The 15,410-nt window shown below is 32.3% G+C and overlaps 1 protein-coding gene across 1 annotated transcript; it reads right to left on the minus strand.

Moving 5' to 3' along the window:
- Nucleotides 1-1,411: 1,411 nt before the first annotated feature.
- On the minus strand, nucleotides 1,412-15,410 carry LOC129909556 (serine protease grass-like). Its single transcript, XM_055986630.1, has 8 exons — nucleotides 15,317-15,410; nucleotides 11,381-11,538; nucleotides 10,959-11,317; nucleotides 10,611-10,785; nucleotides 10,242-10,518; nucleotides 2,596-2,977; nucleotides 2,338-2,537; nucleotides 1,412-1,910 (listed from the first exon to the last, which is right to left on the minus strand). The coding sequence occupies exons 1-8, from the start codon at nucleotides 15,393-15,395 to the stop codon at nucleotides 1,498-1,500; spliced, it is 2,043 nt and encodes a 680-aa protein (XP_055842605.1). The 5' UTR covers nucleotides 15,396-15,410; the 3' UTR covers nucleotides 1,412-1,497.

Here is a 15,410-nt window from a genome sequence, read left to right on the forward strand (position 1 = left end):
ATACTTATTTTAACATTCCGGACAATATAAATTAATTTATATTGTAACCTGTGAAATCAAATAAAAATAAACTTTTTCCTTTTGGTTTCCTTTCTAAAGAATTGTCTGGGAGTACCCAAACGGACCTATTTAAAACTATAATAACAGTTGGCTTAAATAGTTGATATTTGACCGCTGTTTGTCAGTTTGACACTTCACGCTTTTCTTTAATGAAAGAAAGATTCTAGTTGCTGGTTTGTAGTTTTTCAAATTGTATTTATCCTTTTTCAAGTTAACAATGTTTGACTGGTCACTGTGGTGTATGTGTAATCTTTTTAACACATAGTTTTTGGTTAGCAAATAATATACCTAACCATTTTGTAATTCATTTTCTGACCAGTCCCAACATTTAGTAATCAAATGCTGGACTTTGTAGATTTGTAGACTTTTCCGGGAATAGATGTTCCAGATAAGTTGTGAAGGGCTATATTGGTCTGACTATTTCTTATTATTTTTTTTTTTTCTTAAGTTTGGACCTGTTCATTGTGAACTCGTATATGTAAACCAAAACTTGTACGAATGTGTATGTGATTCCGAATGTAAGAAAAAAATACATTTTGTTTGCAGTTTTTGGTTTTCAGTTATGAATAAAGCTAAAAGAGGCTTTTCTTTTGGTGTATCACTCGATGGATTTGGAGGAAATTTTTGAAAATGCTATTTTTTTAGACAAGGGGTTGTTAACCTTGATTTTTTTTTTCGAAAATCCGGAAAAAAAAAATAATTTGTAAGAAATACCTACTTGTTCTTCATCAAGAAGTGCCCATTCTTCTAATTCCAGTGCGCAGAGCTTTTTGACATTTTGTGGTGAGTTAAGTAAATATAAATGAAAGATTACTTTTAATCCTTAAGTCCAGAAATGTACCTACCTATAACCTATTAATTGAAGGAAAACAACGGCCAAGATATTCAAAAATCTGCAGTAGAAAATAATGAAACCCGCATTACCCTCTGATTCAAGTATTTACATATGCATTAAGACTATTAATTTCGAAGTCTTTACTAATACAGTAAAACCCGCTTAAGAGAAACGGCAAAATGTCACAATTCTACTTTCACTTAAGCGGTTTTTTCACTTAAACGAACCACGTTTAACTGAAAACAATATTTGGAGATAAGAAAAGTGTTTCAGATAAGCGGGGTTTCTCATAAGCGGGTTTCTCTTAAGCGGGTTTTACTGTAATGGGTATCTCCTAACCCTCAAACCCAATTTGACACACTGTAATACCAATTTGAGTAATAACTCAAATACAAGTATACCGGTGAGGCTTAAAACTTTATGAAGAAGTCGTCCTTTATTGCAAGGTTTTTTTCTTCCTTAAACGTTTTTTCAATTCCATCTGACTTGAAGAATGAATGATTGAAACGAAAAAAATTCAAATGCATATAATGCAGATGGCATTATTTTATTTTATTGAATTTATTTTTTAAATTATTACAAAACTTTCAAACAATTTCAATTTAATGACGAATATTTCCAGCTATCCATGGTAGATATGATGTAACATTTACATAAATACTTGGCAGCATAGAATTGCAAAATTGTCCATAAAGCGATACAATACCAAACTGAACAAAACGCGGTTGTCTACCGTAAGCATAAAAAGCGGTAGAAAACATTGGTGTGCCAGAATCGCCTTTACAATAATTATTCTCTACATTATCTTCTCCAACGCACATATGTTTGTCTACTAAATCAATGAAAATGTGAATTCCTTGGCATTCTTGATAATTAATTGTTGGTATTAAAGCTTTAAATGGCAAATTTGATTTTTGATCTTTGTTCAATCTATTCCATCCAGCAATTGACATCCATTTATTTTTTTCCACATTGGAGTGATGTGTTAATGGAAGACATATTGGCTTAACATTACCTAGGAAACATAAATTCATTTTGAATGTTTTCAATAAATTACAATATCCATTACATTACATTACATTACATATTAAACTAGTCTGAAGATAAATCTCCGGACTAGAAACACTGCAGCTTCGGAATCTAGGTCCATTTTGCTGATACAACACAAGACATTAATACAACACAGAAAGACAAAGAGAGAAAGAACGAAGAACATACAACACTGAACTACGTGGCACAGAGGAGGAGACATAGTTGAAAATTGTCTCATGTTATCGCACAGGTGGCTTCAGTTAAGCTGGCGATTTAGAAAAAACTTCTGAGCCGACCGCTGGGTTTGAACCCACGATGTCTGGCTCTGAAGTCATCCATCTATTCCTCTGTGCCATGGCCACCTGCATATACAATATCCACTTGCTAACATTCTTTGATTTCATACTTACTTCGTAAAATCGCCTTAGTTTTAAGTCGAACAAGACCAATATCTCCAATAAATGATATTGAATTCGGATCATAATCCTGGTAGTAAATTGCTTCCTCAACATCGATTTCCTGAACAGGTGGAGCACAGTTCCTGTTAATTTCATTTCCGGTACAGTCGTCCCTTTGCAATGTATTATATTCACCTAATCTAACACTTACTCTACAAAAAATAAAAAAAATTATTACGAATTCTCAACAAATAGGAATAAAACTTTTACAAAGTTTTATTTTCCATACGAATACATTGCGCTGTAGTCAAGACATATCTTTCAGTGATCAAAGAACCATCACAACCTAGAGTTCTAGTTAAACCATCAAAATATACCAATAATGCCATCCATGGGAATTCCTGTGGTTGAACAGTTTTATCAGTAGTTTTTGTTAATTCTATTTCCCTTTTTCCACATTTTGAAGCTTCGAGAATACGGTATCCTGAATTTATTTCTTCATCTGTTTTTCGCTCACTTTTACGAATAATTGGTTTTTCAAAATCAACATCAATTTGACGACTTGTCACTGCTGAAGAGCCTTGAACGGTATATTTTTTGAGCGACCTATCATCTTTAACCGTTGATAAATTACCAAACCCTGCCATTAAAACTAGGGGAGAGTGGGGCTAAATGTAACAGGGGTAAGAATTAACAGCTAAAAAAAGCGATGTTCCTTTCAATATTAAGAAACGCGTAAAGGAGAAAAATGCTCAATTTTTGCATATCTACCGGCACATTTTCTTAAGATGAAGATTAGACGACAGGGTGAGAAGTTACACTAGTGGTGCCCAAAAAATGCATGTTTGTAACTTTTTTTTTTAATTTTATTTTTGGTCTACCTCTTTACCCGAAAAAGATAGAGTGCTAAGTGTTTTTTTGTTATATGCAACTGTGTTTTGGCTCAAATTGCGTGTATATGTTATGTCTATATCAATTTCGCTTTTTTTTTAAATTGATTTTATGTGCCAAATTTCATGCTGGGGCTAGTTGTAACATTTTTCCGGGGCAAGTTGTACCATGTAAAAACCTACCTATACTGAAAAATTGTTTACCTAATATAATTAACAACCCTGAATATGAATGCTTGTAATTGAATTTGTATTTATTTTGAAATTGGAAACAAATTTTTGAACCACCACTTGAATTCATAAAGCTTATAAAACAATTTATGAATTCGAATAACTTTTATTTAAGACTACTGTCAAATTTTCTCTGGAAATCTTGGATTTGCTCCACTTTTTACAAATTTGCACCAAAATTTCATGACTGAGGTTTGTTTTTATTGTTATTAATTAAAAATAAATAAATATAAACAAATAAAGGTATTTTTCTCTTATTTTTAGTTCTTGGTACAACCTACCCCGGTATGTGTTACACTTTGCCCCGTATGTGGGGTAAGTTGAAACAACACGATTTTTTTTTTGGAAGCTTTATTTTTCAACATTACCGTTATGTTTTGCTAAATTTTTATGATGGATCTTGGAGCTAAAACATGGGTCTTTAATTTAAAAAAGGTCTGGTTGACCCACTTTCAAATTTGTAGGAGAACCATCGATTTTAGAAAAAAGTGTTACATTTGGCCCCACTCTCCCCTACCATAAACTGAATAACACTTTTTGAAATCATCGTTTTTGAAAAACTTGTGTTATAAGCTCTTGAAGCAAACTACTTAATCCCACAAAACTTCGGGATTGAATGAAATTCATAGAAAAATTAAATAACTTATGAGCTCAGAAATGTGCATTGCCATTTTTTTTTTTCAAAGAAAAGAGATAAGGTGTGAGATGCAGCTAAATATTTGCAGGGCGTTCTTGCAAACATTATAAATCGATACATTTAACTATACATACATACTACTGTAAATTTTGAACGACTTGATTTTTTTTAGCTTTTATGTTGTTTTTTGTTATTTTTCTAAATTTAATACAGGGGATTTTTATTTTCAGTAAGAATTTTTTTTCTGAAAATATTTCTAGGAATTTTTGGTGGACTGAATTTAAAGACGGAGTGAAAAATTTCAAAACGCTTCTGAATGAAATTATTAAAAATACCTTATTAAGAAGGAATAAAGATTGAATAAAGAAACTAAAGGTTCATGAAAAGAATCAATGAGTACCGTAAACATATTTTAACAATTACTTGTTAAATCAAAACAAAACAAAAAATCATGCGAATTTCTGATCATCAATCAAAACGAAACGTCTGAAGATTGTTAAAACACCCTTTATGAAAAATTCCTGTTGGCACTGGAATCACATGTTGGGATTTAAAACGTACTTTGAAGCGTGATTAAGCTGAAAGTATTGATTAATGTTATCATTTTCTACAGAAATGTTTATAAAACGCCAAAAAGTATAGGTAAATACAATCTGTTAATGTTAAAGTTCATCAAGTTTTGTTTACACTTCCACTTTCCTTTAGAACTTGCGGACATGAGATTTTTATAGATTTTTGACATAAATTATAGAATATCCAAACAAACATAGACACCAAAAAATAAGCCTATTAGCACTAATTCCAAGATTTAGTGCATACCCTAAAATTTTCCCTTTCTCAAAAAATACCATTTGTTCATAGATTTATATGTTTTTTTCATTGCACTGTTTTGATTCTTAATGATAATGGATATGAAAACCTTCATGCAAAATTTGGTTCCTCTACTATAACTTTTAGGGGTTTTTCGGTAGTAAGATTGCAACTGTTATAATAATATGGGTTGACAGATGAAAAACAGATATAACTTTTTTCAGAGACGTCAGATTGCCTTGATTTGGAATCAGCATTAAAAAATACCTAGAAATCATGTATCATATGTGTATATCATCGTCTATATTTGCAAATTTTGAAAATCTCCATTTCGCGCTTTGACCTTCAAAATCGTGACTTGCGGACATGAGATTTTTTTAGACTTTTGAGGTATGTTATAGAATGACAAAACGAAGGTATTGAGCTAGAAAAATTTCTATTAGCATTCATTCCGAGGATTACCCCTTTTTTCACCTTATTTGACTGTATTATTCAATTTTCAATTAATTTTTCAAATATTAGTACTAATACAAAATATTTAAGCGGCCATTTGGCCTAGAAATTTGCAAAAACTGAAAATTACAATGCAATAAATAAATATAATTTGTACTACGTCTGGATACCTTATAATTTATAAAATATAGAGAAAATGCAACAAAAGAATTTTTTTAAGAAAATTTAAATCTTGCCAGAAAGTAATATAATAATGTACACTTTCATTTATAAAGTATGTAAAAGCAATCATGAGAAACAAACTACTCATTTTGTTACAATTCTTGACAAAAGTTAATAGTTAAAAATGGACACTGTGGTGTATGTCTTTCTTTCTTCTCATCCCGATAAATACAGGGTTAAAGTATCTTCTCCTCTAGGCTCATCGGACCATTGTGTCATATCGGTAGATTTTGCGTATTCCGCCGTTATAACAAAAGTAAAAATCCCTAAGCGAACTGTTTGGCAATATGAGAGAGCCAATTGGGATGGCCTGAACAATTTCTTTCGAAATTTTAATTGGTCATTGTGCTTTCTCGACGGTAACGTAGATGCATCAGCTGATATGATATCTAACGTTATTCTTAACGGCATGAAAAATTATATTCCTCACAGAATTAAAAGTATCACCCCCAAAGAAAATTCGTGGTTTGATTCGAGCTGTAAAGAGGTGATAAGGATGAGAGAAGAATGTTTTCGGAAATATAAAAATGACCCTACAATAGAAAAACAATTAAAGTTCAAACAGGCCAGAAATATCTGTAACGCCCACATTCGGAAGACTAAGTTTTTACATGACAGGCAAATTCGACAAAAAATAATGTCATGTCCAAAAGGTAGCAAAAATTTTTGGTCTTTTGTCAAAAACATCAAAAACTCAACTACATCTTCGATCCCAACGCTTGTCTTCAACGATATTCCAACTGTCAGTTCTCTCGACAAAGCCAACTTGCTGGCAGCACAATTTGCTGCGAATTCTACGCTTCCAAATAGCAACCTGGCTCCTCCCGAGCTCGAGAGTGTAAACTTCACCATGAAGCACATATTTTTTCGCACTCGCTCGGTAGCGAGAGTCTTAAAAGATCTCAACATACACAAATCCGCTGGTCCAGATGGTATCCCCGCCATTATTCTGAAGAGGTGTTCTTCAACTTTGGCAAAGCCACTTCGCAAAATTTTCCATCTGTCCCATTCAACTGGACTTTTTCCGAACAGTTGGAAAACTGCTTATGTCCAACCTGTTCCCAAAAAAGGCGAATCGTCCTCCCCATCCAATTACCGTCCAATTGCACTAACTTCAATTCTTTCCAAGGTCATGGAAACATTGATTAATCGTCAACTTATGAAATACCTTGAAGAACGAAAGCTTCTTAATGACCGGCAATACGGCTTTCGCAGCAAAAGATCCACTGGCGATTTGATGGCATATCTTACCGAAAAGTGGAACCAATCTTTACACTTCTTTGGAGAAAGTAAGATTATTGCGCTAGATATTTCCAAGGCATTCGATAGAGTTTGGCATCAAGCTCTTATATCAAAAATGCGTGCTTTTGGTATCGATGATTGCCTTCTCCGTTGGATTAGTAACTTTCTTTCTAATCGTTCAATACAAGTTGTGTTGGATGGTTATAAATCTGACACTCACTACATAAATGCTGGTGTGCCCCAGGGTTCCGTTTTGTCTCCGACTCTATTTCTTATATTCATAAATGATCTCTTATCAAAAACTACTAATCCAGTAAATTGTTTCGCCGACGACTCAACCCTAAGCTTCTCATATTCATTTCCTACTTCACGTCCCTGCTCCTCGGATATAGAGCGTGAACGGTTGCGTATGATTAGTTCATTGAATTCTGATCTCGACAGCATTGTAAAATGGGGATACGAAAACCGAGTAGAATTCAATGCTTCGAAAACCCAATGCTGTCTTTTGTCGTTGAAATTCAATGTACCGCCTTTGCCACTATCCATGAGTGGTACCTGCATCAATAAAACCGAAAAGCTGTCAGTACTAGGTATGTGTGTTAATGATGACCTACGCTGGAACGACCATATATTTCAAGTTGCCAAAAATGGTGCTAAATGCTTAGGTTTTCTTAAAAGGTGCAGGAAATTCTTCACCCCTTCAGACTTGGCATCAATTTATAAAGCCTACGTCCGTCCTAAACTAGAATATAATTTACACATTTGGTCAGGTGCTTCCCAAACATCTTTGCGCCTACTAGATAGGGTACAGCATAGAGCATTAAAACTGATTGGTGATGGGGCAATTACTGAATCAATAGATTCTCTTGAACATCGTCGTAATGTCACCTGCCTTTCACTCTTTTACCGCTTTTTTTATAATCAGTGCTCTAGTGAAGTTGCTAGTTGCATTCCTCCCCTAAAAAATTTCAACCGCAATACCCGGCTTGCTAGGAATGCCCATAAATTCTACCTGGAACCCAACTTCGGCCGTACAGTTAAGTATAGAGACTCATTTTTTAGCCGTTCAACTCGTATGTGGAATGCTTTACCTGGCTCTGTCTTTCCTCCGCATTACAATCTACAAAGGTTTAAAGTCAATGTACATCGGTGTCTCCTACTTAATCCTCTCCTCTTTTCCTAAAAGCTCACACTGTGTTTTTATAACATTTTAAGGGTATTCATAACCCCTTGATGTGCGCGTTAATTATAAAAAAAAAAAAAAAAAAAAAAAAAATGTGTAATTTTTTTTAATTTTAAATGTTAAAAATATACATTTTTTAAAAATTCTTTCCTATAAAACAAATCCCACAACATAAAGATTAATTAAGCCTCTTAAGGTCAAAATGCACCGTATTTGTGAAGAAGATAACAGTTTTAAAACAAAAAAATCAAAATTTTAACGAAATATTCGGAATTTCACAGGCTTTAAACTAAAGTCTAGCTAGCTGCAATGATTACGATTGTTCGATTTTTTCTTCATTATCAACTAGAATCGGTTGAAATCATTGTACTTGGTACTTTATTTTGTAAATCTTCATTTCACAGTTTGACCATGAAAATCGAGACTTGCAATCGAGACACGGTGCGAATTTGGTTTATACTTTTTCATATCGCTAAAACTTTTTTCGATCTCAGTATTTTATCAGTGTTGCCAGAGCCGGCTATTTATCGCCAAACAGGCTCCTTGAACTTTTAACTCGCTCCCTAAAATTTTGATTTTCGATTTATCGGATTTTGGCTCTTTTAAATTCGAACTTGGCGATTTCAGGCTCCTTTAAAATCAAGGCATTTTACAGCAAAAATTCACCAAAAATGTGAACAGACAACCAATTTGCATACATTTTTGATTTGATTTTCATTTAAAATTTAATTTTACGCCCGTAAATGAGCATGAAAACCAAAATATATCAACAAAATGAAAAAAAAAATAATTACACTTGAATTTTGATAAGCAAAAGTTATTTGAAAATTGAAAGAAAAACATTTTTAAATCTCATGCCACAATTATTTGCGTTTTTTTGGACCATTTTTGAAAGCGGCTATTTTTGGCTCCAAGATTTTTCAAAATCGGCTCCTTGCTTCGAAAATACTCTTGCAACACTGATTTTATAGAGAATCTTGTATGAAATTGATATAGAATTTTCGGAGGAATTCGAATGTTGTGTTCACAATTCCAAAAAAAATATATTTCCATCCTCATAAAGAGACGGAAAAAGTAAAATTTATTTTACTAAAAAAGGTCACAAAAGGAGGAATTAATTACTTATAAAGAGACTTTTTTGTGACCACTTTTTGAAAAAAAAGTAGTTTTTTTTATTTTTGTCCTGCTAAATTCGCACCCGTGTGCCGACAGGGGGTTAACAATGTGCAGTATTTAAGTAGTAATTTATTTCGATGTTAAAAGAAAAAAAATATTAAAATGTACCTGTTAAATATTCAAATATTCTTTGCTTCGAGGAAGACCAACAAACAAAGGCTACACAAATTTATCGGTCGTCTCTCCTATATGTACATTTACTTTTTTTACCCTGTTCTCTATTTATGTTTATAACTTTTTTTCCACAGCAAATTGAGGCTTGTCGCGATATAAGCAATAAAGCAAAGGAACAAGAAATAGCAACAAACAATCAGAACGAAAATAAAAATAAAATTGGACGGATATGAAATAAAATAAAAAACGGAAACCATCTCCTCTATTACATGCCTTGAAATGCAACCCTCTTATTATAATTTTGAATTAAAACTAAACTTTTATTCTTACTTTAAATTTTAATTAAATATTAAATAAATATAATATAAAAATATACATACAGAGATACATTTATATAAATTATTTAAAATCTTACATTTGGTTTTTAATTATCACAGCTAATAATTTAAATTACCCGCTATCCAAGGCAAATACTTTTCAACTCTTGTAAATATGCTTGGTAATTTTAAACCGCATTCAACAGTACCTGCCGAAACAACACCAAACTGAACATATCGTATTGAACAATTTGAAAGGTAAAATAAAAAACAACCGCTTCTTTTGGTAGCACAAAGTATTCTGTTTTATTCAAATTAAATCTACTCTACTCTATAACTATATCTTATCTCTATTTTACAAATACATTAACATCTACTTAAATTATCTTATCACTAGTTTTCTTAGGATTCTAAACTAACATTAATGTACATACAGATAACGACGCAAGATACGATACATCCCTTTATTACCACCATATAGCTCACAGATGTATGTCAACAACACAATCGCTGAGTAAATATGGTAATGGTTGCAAGGGATGGATGTGACCCAGCGTCGCTATTTATAGGTTTTCTTACTTCTCTACCTAAACTATTCTTATAGGTAACTGTACTTATGGTATATGATTAAACACGTATACCAAATCGATAGGGAACTGCATAAAATATCGGCCCTCCCGAATCACCCAAGCATGTGTCGATCTTTTTGTCTCCTCCTCCAGCGCACAATTGATCATCAGTCAATCGAATAAGACCAAGTTTCTCATCACAATAATTGTTTTCGCGTAATGGTACAGTTGCTTTCTGCAAAGCATTTGCTGAAGTTTGATTTTCTATCTTACCCCAACCAGCGATTGTCAACCAATTAAGCTGTTTTTGATTTTTCGGTAATTGGTAAACAAATTGGCCGAACGTTACCTTAAAAAATTAAATAATGTAAAACAAGCTTAAAATTGAAGTTCGGTCTAAAAATTAGCTTAGAACCTACTTCGGATAATAACTGGGCTAACAAGTCGAATAAGTGCAATATCATTTGCAAATCTTGGGTTTGGGCGAAAGTCTTTATGATAAATTGCCTCCTCTATATCAATTTCTTGTGTGGGTGGGGCACACTTTCTTCGTTGTCCTTCGCCGACGCAGTCATTAGGCTCGGATTTATTATGCTCTCCCAAAATTGCACTTACTCTGAAATTCAAAATATGTATGTATATAAGGTTTTAAAGTCCCATCGAATTCTGAAATACTAGGAGCTAATGTCCTCCCTACTAACAATTTTGCTTCTATAATGCTTTACAGAAGCAACAATTGCATCTGTAAAGCTTTATAGAACCAATATTGTTTGTCGGGCTATATCTTACAATTTCTTTTTCGGAGATCGAATACAATGGGAAGCTGTTAAAACATATCTATCGGTAATCAAAGAGCCACCACAATCAAGAGTTCTTGACACTCCATCAGTATAGACAAGTAAAGCCATCCATGGAAATTCGGAAAGACCGGCTTCTACTCCATTAGAAATTTTATCAGCATTACTTTTTCCACAATCGGTCTTATCGAGAATATTCATTCCAGCTTTAATTTGTCTTTCGCTAAATTCGGAACTACGACGTACTGTCGTTTTGGAACGGGAAGTGGACACAACTGGCGCAGCTTGAGTTGATTGTTGTTCTGTTTCGTCTGCATTTTCAATGTTATTAGCATCACAGCAAACATGAGGCTAAGAACAAAAAAAATCTTTAACTCTTCGGAAATAATTGACAACAATTCAATTTTAACTTACAATATTATTGAATGTTCCACAATGTGATCTTCGTATGACATCTGTGACTGTGGGTGGAAGAGGGCGTGGGGCAATTTTCAGTAATTGAGTTATTATTTTGCATGTTAATATTGGAACACAAACTCCAGTTTGACAACGTAATGTTGTACAAGAGCTTTCTGAGATGAAAAAATAAAATATATTTTTGTATTAATAACCTTTTGAGAAAACGCAAAAGAAGAAAGTATAAGTGGGGAAAGAAGCCATCAAAGTTTAAAAATTAATAAAATGAAATGCACGACTGGGTCGCACGAACTTGCTCTTAGGATTCTGCCAGAATTTTTAAGACTTTTTATATAAACAAAAATCAAAATTTAAAAACACACATAAAAATCGTTTTTCAAAGGAATAAAACAACATCTAGAATCAAATTGCCCTCCAAAACAAGTAGGTATGCAATTCATATTTTTCATAAAAATGCATTTTTAGAAAAACAAAATTCAAAATCCGTTTTTTTAAAAAACTAATTTTGAATAAATAATTTTTTGGAAAAAAAGTTTTAAAATAAAATTGTTATGCCATTTTCTAGAAAATTACTAATCAACATCTTAAACCAAAATTTCAAAAAAATTAAATTTCAGGTTTTCGAACATTTGATTTTTCAAAAAAAAAAAAATTCATTTTATTTTAAAAATTCAAAAATACATTTTTTTTAAATTTCATTTTTGGCTTATATTAAAGTTATATAAATGTTTTTTTTACAATAAAGTTTCGTTGAATTCGAAACAGTAGTTTCGAAGGAAATCGGACCTTTTTTTAACAAAATCGTTGGAGCCGTTTTTGAGAAATTTTAACTTTACTAAAATCGGTAAATGACAGGTACCGTTATTTTTGCTCCTAAAAAATTTATTACAAAAACCCACTTTTGTTGGCATTCTTTATCATCGTAATGTAATGTCTGATTGTTATCTCAACTTTTTTTTGTACGAATGCATTACTTGATAATATACACTCACCGAAATAATTATAAAGGCAGTCGATTTTTTTCGTTTTTAAACCATATAAAGGATATTTAATTTTTACTCCTTGCACGAATAAGATGACAAGTATATACTGGATTGTTTGCCACCCTTTATTTTTATTTGATTCGTTAAACTTAATTTTAAAAATTATTTTTTGAATTTCTGGTGCGAAATAATTATAAAGGCAGAGCTGATTTTCGCATTAAAAGTGTGGTTTAGCGAGATCAAATGTAACCAAAAGTAAGCAAAACTGTTGGAAAATTAATTAAACCCATTATGAACATTTTTTAAGTAAAACTGTTCGGTTATTTTTAAATAAGGCGTGAAAAACCCTTGACGCAGACAGAAATGGGCAAAATTAAGGATTACCATGAAAATTGATTGTCCAACCGCGAAAAATCTGGAGGAGTAGAAAGGTCTGATTGTGCAATTGATAATTTAATTTACAAAAATGACAAGTATGGTTACCTAAAACGATCAGGACGGAAGCCTTTGGTCGAGAGATAGCCGAAAGTGACAAAAAATGAAGTAATTTTCTTGAGAATTTGACAGCAAAGGAAGTTTTCGAGAAAATAAACTTGGTAGTGGGAGAACGAGTAGTGCAGCAACTAATTAGGGTGGACTAAACCCATTCCTACGAAAGAAAATGTGGAAAATCGGCGCTCTTGTCAAGGCATAAACTTTCCCGTCTTCGCCTCGGTGAAAATCATAGATTCTGGGATGAAAAAATGGAAAAAAATTCATGCATTCTCAAATGATTGCAATCACTTACATTACAACCGTAGTCGGAAATAAATTATTTACTTTAAAACTGTAACACTCCAATTTAGTTCAGTGCAAAACAGTTTTGACAATTTTTAAGAACAGTAGCGGAATGCTCACCGGATAAACTGGGCGAGCAAAAAAAAAAATTAAAAGCCTCTCTTTAAAAAAAGGTTTTCATAAAATAAGATTTCATATAGCCCAACAATGCTCTTGGAGGGTTCTACAGCTCTGTGGTGGGTCCAAGAGCTCTTGGACCCACCGCACCCATATAGCTCTCCTCTATAGCCTCTCCGGTTCTATTAGGGTTTTTAAAGCTCTTTTGGAGCCCTTCAATTTTAATCGAGGCCTCTGCAGCTCTGTTGTGGCCTATACACAACCCTCGAAGGGCCTCTACACCTTGAAGCTACCCTAGAAGACTAAAACGTTTATCCCAAACAGGTTCCGTTAATAACGATTCAAAACACATTAGAGCCGTGTTGAGAAAAACAAGCTTTTCAACGTGGGTTATTATAAAAAGAATCGTTAATTTTGATTCCAAAAACATTCAATTTTACTTCTATGAAATGATCTAAGACCCTTAAATACTACTTTTGCAGCAAAACACTCCAGTTTTTTTTGGCTACAGCTACACACAGTCGAGATAAAGAATTTCAAAACTCACTTATAACACATTAGGAAATATATTTTCATTTCACAATAATCATTTTTAACAAAAAACAAAATCGACTAATGTCGTTTTCGATTGGACGTCCAGAAGCGTCCGGAAGCATTTGGAAGTCCTCTGAAACCGTTTTATTGACTTGAAAACGACAGCAAGAACGCTTCTCAGAAGAGAAATTCTCTTCTTGATTTAAAATCAGAATCAAATAAAGAAGCACTAATACATGCTTATTCAAAAGTCAAAATAATCACTCAATCACTATTTTTTTGGTTTTTCTTCAAAATTTCTTCTGTAATTAAACAAATAAACGCATTATATACTTACTTAAAATATTCTACAAACCAACTGTCCCATTTATTTGTTGAATAATACCGTTTTTGAAAATAAATGTATAATATTTCGTTTGAAAGAAAACAAATTAATTTATATTTGACATTTAAAATTTCACAGAATAACTACTAACACAAACACAAAAAACAGAATTGAGTGGAAGCGATTTGAACTATTTCATTCGATTTCAGAATGAGTAAATCCTTGAGTGAAACCAATCGAAAACGACATAAAACTGGGTTTTATGGTTTGTCTAATAGTTCCTATGGCCCCAACTGAACGAAATTGAAATGGGACCACATGGCAGCCACCAACTTTCCAATACAAAAAGAATTATCAAAATTGGTTCACTCAGTCTAAAGTTATGAAGTAACAAACACAAAAAAAAAATACAGTCGAATTGAATACCTCCTCCTTTTTGGAAGTCGGTTAAAAGGGTTTTAAGTCGAAATACATCATCAAATTTCCTGAATTCTTATTACGTAAGCATATTAAAAAATTAGGTCCAAGTGTTTCTTACGGAAACATTTTACTACCAAAAAAAAACAGTCCACTTGTTCTTGTAGATACTTGATAAATAGGGTAATTAATTTGAATTTCTAATTTCAATTCCAACATTCTATTTACACTTTTCAATTTATAAAACAAAATTGATTTAATGTTAATAAAAAAAAATAATACACTTCAGTCACATATATGAACAACCTGGCAAACCCAAATAGAACTTTTCTATTATTTAATTCAAATTGATGACGTCTTGTGGTATTTTTAGGAAGTGTTTTAGTTACTTTTTCGATTCTAATTTTTCTATAAAATTATCTACATATTTATTAAAATAATGTGCGTTTGGTAGTTAGTCAGGCAAGTGGATGAAGAAATAAAATTATTTTTTTCTCTCGGAGTTGTTTTTGATGGACTCTTGAAAACAATGGTAAATTAATGGCATGAGAAACTCATTAAGCTTAAGCTGTTTCACTTGTAATGTTTTAATTAATAGACGGAAATTATGCTTAGACGTTTATATTTTTAACTTTTTTTTAGAACTTTTTTATTATACTTGAACATTTTAACTGTTATTGCAAAAAAAAAAAATTAGACGATTTTAAAAATATTGCACTTAATTTAATTATTTATATGTTTTACATTAAGCACACATTTTATTAAAATCTTTAAACTCACGTGCGTAGACTTTGTGGTAATCGAAACTTAATATAAAAACAATGGCAAATAAAATTAACTTCGCAAATCTCGTGAACATTGTTGTATTGTTTGT

Source organism: Episyrphus balteatus, chromosome 2, assembly GCF_945859705.1.
Source record: "Episyrphus balteatus chromosome 2, idEpiBalt1.1, whole genome shotgun sequence".
Taxonomy (NCBI): domain Eukaryota; kingdom Metazoa; phylum Arthropoda; class Insecta; order Diptera; family Syrphidae; genus Episyrphus; species Episyrphus balteatus.